This window comes from Xiphophorus maculatus, chromosome 20 (genome assembly GCF_002775205.1).
Source record: "Xiphophorus maculatus strain JP 163 A chromosome 20, X_maculatus-5.0-male, whole genome shotgun sequence".
Taxonomy (NCBI): domain Eukaryota; kingdom Metazoa; phylum Chordata; class Actinopteri; order Cyprinodontiformes; family Poeciliidae; genus Xiphophorus; species Xiphophorus maculatus.
The window spans coordinates 19,671,548-19,676,386 of record NC_036462.1 but is presented as its reverse complement, the minus strand read 5'-3'; the positions used below and the strand labels follow the sequence as shown (position 1 = coordinate 19,676,386).

Sequence of the window (4,839 nt, the reverse complement as noted above, 5' to 3'; positions counted from 1 at the left end):
AAACAAGCCCACAGCATTGCAGTATCTCTACCGTTTGTCCTCAGCTTCATGCCAAACCTGTCAGGAGAAAATACATTTTTTATATTTAATGGGGCAGGACAGAAAATTAGGTTTTCCTGAAGTGACTCCCAACCAATTGTTATGCATTTATTAAAATAGGGTGTAATGATTTTTATGTAAATACCCCAGTTCCTTTTCTCAGAGTGATTTAAATTTGTACCTCCTTTATTATGGACTTCAATGCTTGTGCTAACAGGCTTCATGGTTCAACCTTACATTTGTCTCACTTCTGGTTGTTTAAAGCTCTAGTTATTGTTCTGCCCTTAGATAATAGCAAGCACAGGTGAGGATGAATTTGAATCCACTGTACTTGAACACTGTGCTTTTGTGTCTTGCCCAATTTGAAAAGTGGCTATGGAAAGAGTCTTGGTGTCATTATTAAACTTCTTTTAAGTTTGTGTGAAATTATACTAGAGCCATAAAGCTATCATGTATTCAAAGTAGTTACTCCTATGAAATTGAAAACATATTCACACATAATTCCAAGCAATATATTTTTAATAAAAAAACCAAAAACAAATAGATGGATCCACATTCAGGCAACAAAAGCCGTTTCAATCAAACCTTCAGTGAAAAACAAGCGTCATCGTAATGAAACTGTGAGAATGGGAATGCAAAACAAACAGCCATCATATTTCCAGTGCAAATTATATGGATATATAAAACATAAATAAGTGTATAGTTAGAGTTTAAGTCAGGAGAATGTCTTTATTCCCAATACTTTAACAACAGAATATGTAAAGTGAGAAGCAATTGTATAAAAATAAAGTGACTCTGAGGATTGTCCAGTCTACACATGGATTGACATGAACGTCTGTCAGACGTAGCCAATGATGTCCTTGCATATTATTGGCTGTCGACTGCCTGACTTCATCAGAGCTGCAAACTGGTAGAAGTCTGAGCCCAGCTCATTGATGCCTGAGTGGGACTGGTGGAAAAACGGGACTTTGGGCTGCGACGGCACAACAGGACAGGACAGACGCTTTGGAGCATTGGCAGCTCTGTTAAGATGATCAGAGTCTGTGGATCTCATCCTCACTCTGTCCTCCACTGACTTAGAGAAGCCTGACAGTTTCTTCCTCATGTTGCCAAAGAAGCCTCTCCCCAGTTTTCGTCTGGAATTCGGTTTCAGTTCTGTCGGTTCCGGACAATCTGGCAAGTCCATCCAGTTCTGTATGAGGTCAGCAAAACTATTGTCACCCAGAACCAGAGGCTGGCGGTTCCGCCCTCTGGTCAGTAAGGAGTTGGTCCAATCCTCTGGGTCGCTGACCTCAAAAGACGTCCACGTTTCCAGGCAGGCGTCGGATGTGGATTTAGGCCGAATACGGCCGCTTGGTGCCCTGTTCATCCGTGCGCAGGCGGACGACGAAACACGCACGTTCCTCGTCCTCCTGAGGACAACGCCATCGTCCTGCCAGGATGCCTCAGAGTAACCTGAGTCAAACTCCAAGCTCTTCTGGCTGCAGGGAGAGCGCAGATCCCGTCTGAGGCTCAGTCCCAGCCTGCTGCTTGCATCGTCATCCTCGTCTTCCTCTTCCAGGGGGCTAGCCAGGCAGCAGGCCGAATCGTAGGTGCTGGCCGAGCTGGCGTCGGACATCCGCATACGAGCCCGATGCTCCCGCTGCAGAGCCCGCTGCTGGCAAGCGCGCGCCACCGCAGAGTGACGCGCTAAGGCTGGTAGCTGCTTGTTGAGAGGAGCGAGAGGACGGCGGATTTCAGGGCACGCTTTTCGCAGCTGCTTCAGATCTTGCAGCGACCTCATCATGTACTGCATCTGCTCCTGCAAGCAGTCGCTTGAGTCACGCAAGCAAAGCTGAGGAGAGAATAGAGAAAGGGTCATTGTACAAACCACGACATTGTGACATAGAACCCACAAAGGCACATGGCAGTAAGCTTCTACGCCTTACTTCTAACCAAAGATTTTGAAAAAGGCCTTGAGGGCAGGCTGGGGCCTGTCCTGAATGAACTCCAATCAATGACTAAACGCCTTTTCTCTTTTTCTAATCCTACAGACCAGCTGACCTGCCGCATAAAGGACACAACTCTTAAACAAGTAGACATCATGATCAGACATGTCTATTTGTCCGTTAATTTACTCAACCGCAACAACACCTTGAGTGAACGCCCTGCCTTCAAATCAACCAAAAAATCCGGACAGATCTAATTGTGCCTCGATTTCTTAAACGGCGCAGTCAATAGCAGCGTTTAAGAGGAACACAGAAGCCTGTGGTTCCTGATTTAACTCCGGGGATCCTGTTTCTTTTTATGTGTGTAGCATGGAATATAACACTCCAGCTTCCTCTGCAGCTCACAGAGCCGATTGGTCCGAATTAGCCAGGGAGAGAGACTGAATTCAAACACGGCATAAGGAATCCTGTGATGTTGGATGTGAGAAAGTTTAGGAGGACAAATAAAGTCAAATCCAGTACATTCGTTTAAGACAACTTTGAGTCTGCTTAATCATGCTAAAAACATGTGTCCAAGCCTTCTAGTTAAATCTGACACTGAAAGAACAACAGGAATATGCAAACAGAACCAGCAGGACAGAAATTCTTGGAACAATTTCAAGACTCTACAAGTCCAAATTTTCAGCTTCTGATCCATAATATAATGATGAAATAGATCTGACCCCAATAACTGGTTAGGTTTACAGGCATTTGAAAACACTGACCGCCAACAGAACAGTTTTCTTCTCTTCTATCTAAAATACTAGTAAGATTCACCATTATCATTTTTGGCTCTTTTTAAATTATTATTATTTCTTAAGCCAGTACGATTATTTCCAGCACAATCCTGTTGCAAACATTTCAAGTTTTTAAACTTTTCCTCTGTTGCTTCTAACCATGAGCTCACCAGGAAAAATACAGCAGAAAATGGAATAGGTATACTAAATCACAAAATGTTCTGTATGCAAATAATCGCGTTTGTACTTATAAACAACGCTGAATGACCAGAGACAAGTACATTTCCTCTGTGTTGCAGGAAAACAAAATTATAAACTCCCAAATGAAGGAATCAGAGCATCACTCAGCTGCAGAGTGATGCTCTGCAGCTGTTGACATGTTAGACTTGTCTGAACGTGTCTAATTAGTTTTATATAGCACTCCATGTCAACTGGGTTTAACTGAAAAATATATTTTAACACATGTGGTTATTTAATAAAAAGCCAAGTAAGACGTACACTTACCATCTCGTCTAGTTCTCGTGTCTCAAATTGTCACCTCCTACAAAAGAAAAACACATGATGGACCCGAATAAGAATCGAACTGTCTCTTTAAAAGAAAATCGCTACAGTACAAACACTTACTTCTGATGTGACCTTGCTTGTTCAGCGGGTCTAATTCGTCCCATAAAGAGAAAAGCGTTCCGGGTCGCTCGGTGGTGCGGCAGAGAAAACAAAATTTCCAGTTTGAGTCCTGCCGTCTGAGCTGAGGATGAAGAGCAGCGGAGTGGATATTTCACTGCTGTTCTCCTCCCACCACAGCTGCGCGCTCAGCAGCCAATCAGCAGCGACCCGCGTCCGAATGAACCAATCAGAAAGCAGGAACCTCGTTGCACAAATTTACAAACCCATGAGCTTCGTGGTTTGCTTGATTTTACTGCCTTTACAAATTAAGCCACACGGAGCTGTTAAAATGCATCTCAAATTATACCGGCGCGCTGTTGCTTTGTCTTCTATGTAACAGCTGCACTCTTTGTCTATTTGTAGAAGTTAGAAAACAAACTTACTCATCTGTTCCCGGTTTAATTTGGCCGCTGGCAGGAGTTCAGTGGGAAGAATCTTCACTAAATGTAGCTATTATTAAAATTTGCAATTACTAACTGTTTCTTTCACATCATTTTGTTGTAAAATGTGACCAATCAGAATGCTGCATAAAATACAATTACAACAATTTAGCAGAGGATATTTAAACTCCAAACTAAATTTAGATGCGGTTTACTACATGAATAGCAATCTCTCATATTCAGTTTTTATTTTTATTATCACCATCGCAGATAAAATCTTCCCTCCAAAGAGCAAACTTTTGTGATATCACAAAAGATACATCGCAACTTCCTCTGAGTACTATTTGTTTTTCTGCACATTTTTATCCAAGTTCCTCCTTCATATTTGTTTACTTGGATTCTGTCTGGGCGCAGAAAAATGCTTGAGAATGTTGCATGGACTGTAGCTACATTTAGCAACAGCAAATCTCGATGGTTTATGAAGAGGATCAGGGCAGAAGTGGATTTTGCAATCAAATATCATTCATCATGTCAAACCAGGCTGCTATTTAAAAAAACAAAGCACTCTGGTTGTTACTATAAGGTGAATTTTTGGGGGGCGCAAAACTTTCACAAAACCCATTACTTCTATCAAAAGTGATCACAATGCCAACAGATTTAAAGTAAGCCCAATAAGTTATCCTCACCTTACATGCACATGCAGTACGGTATACAATGTCTCCATCATTTCAGTAAATCATGGACTCAGCACTCCGAAAGAGAGATGTTCTTGTCAATGCAGTGTTCAGTTTTGACTCCATGCAGTGACACTGTACTGGTCCGTGACTAAACTCTTTCAAGTGATAAAGCAGAATATAAAACTTCAACGAGGGCTGTATGTACACAAGATGAATCAAAAGTTTTGAAGACGATCATTGTCGCCATTTGCTTCTATTTTGCATCCGTAGCATCACTTATCGTGACTTAGAAGGTCTTTGAAGTCAAATTGAATCAAATACCCAAAACTGAATTCAAAAACAACTTTGAACATTTCAGAGTCTAAGCAGAAATCTT

The 4,839-nt window shown here is 41.9% G+C and overlaps 1 protein-coding gene across 1 annotated transcript; it reads right to left on the bottom strand.

Annotated features, from left to right (window-relative positions):
* Positions 1–535: 535 nt before the first annotated feature.
* Positions 536–3,500, bottom strand: LOC102229068 (PAK4-inhibitor inka1-like). Its single transcript, XM_005799818.2, has 3 exons — positions 3,368–3,500; positions 3,248–3,284; positions 536–1,873 (listed from the first exon to the last, which is right to left on the bottom strand). The coding sequence occupies exons 2-3, from the start codon at positions 3,248–3,250 to the stop codon at positions 878–880; spliced, it is 999 nt and encodes a 332-aa protein (XP_005799875.1). The 5' UTR covers positions 3,251–3,284; positions 3,368–3,500; the 3' UTR covers positions 536–877.
* Positions 3,501–4,839: the final 1,339 nt, after the last annotated feature.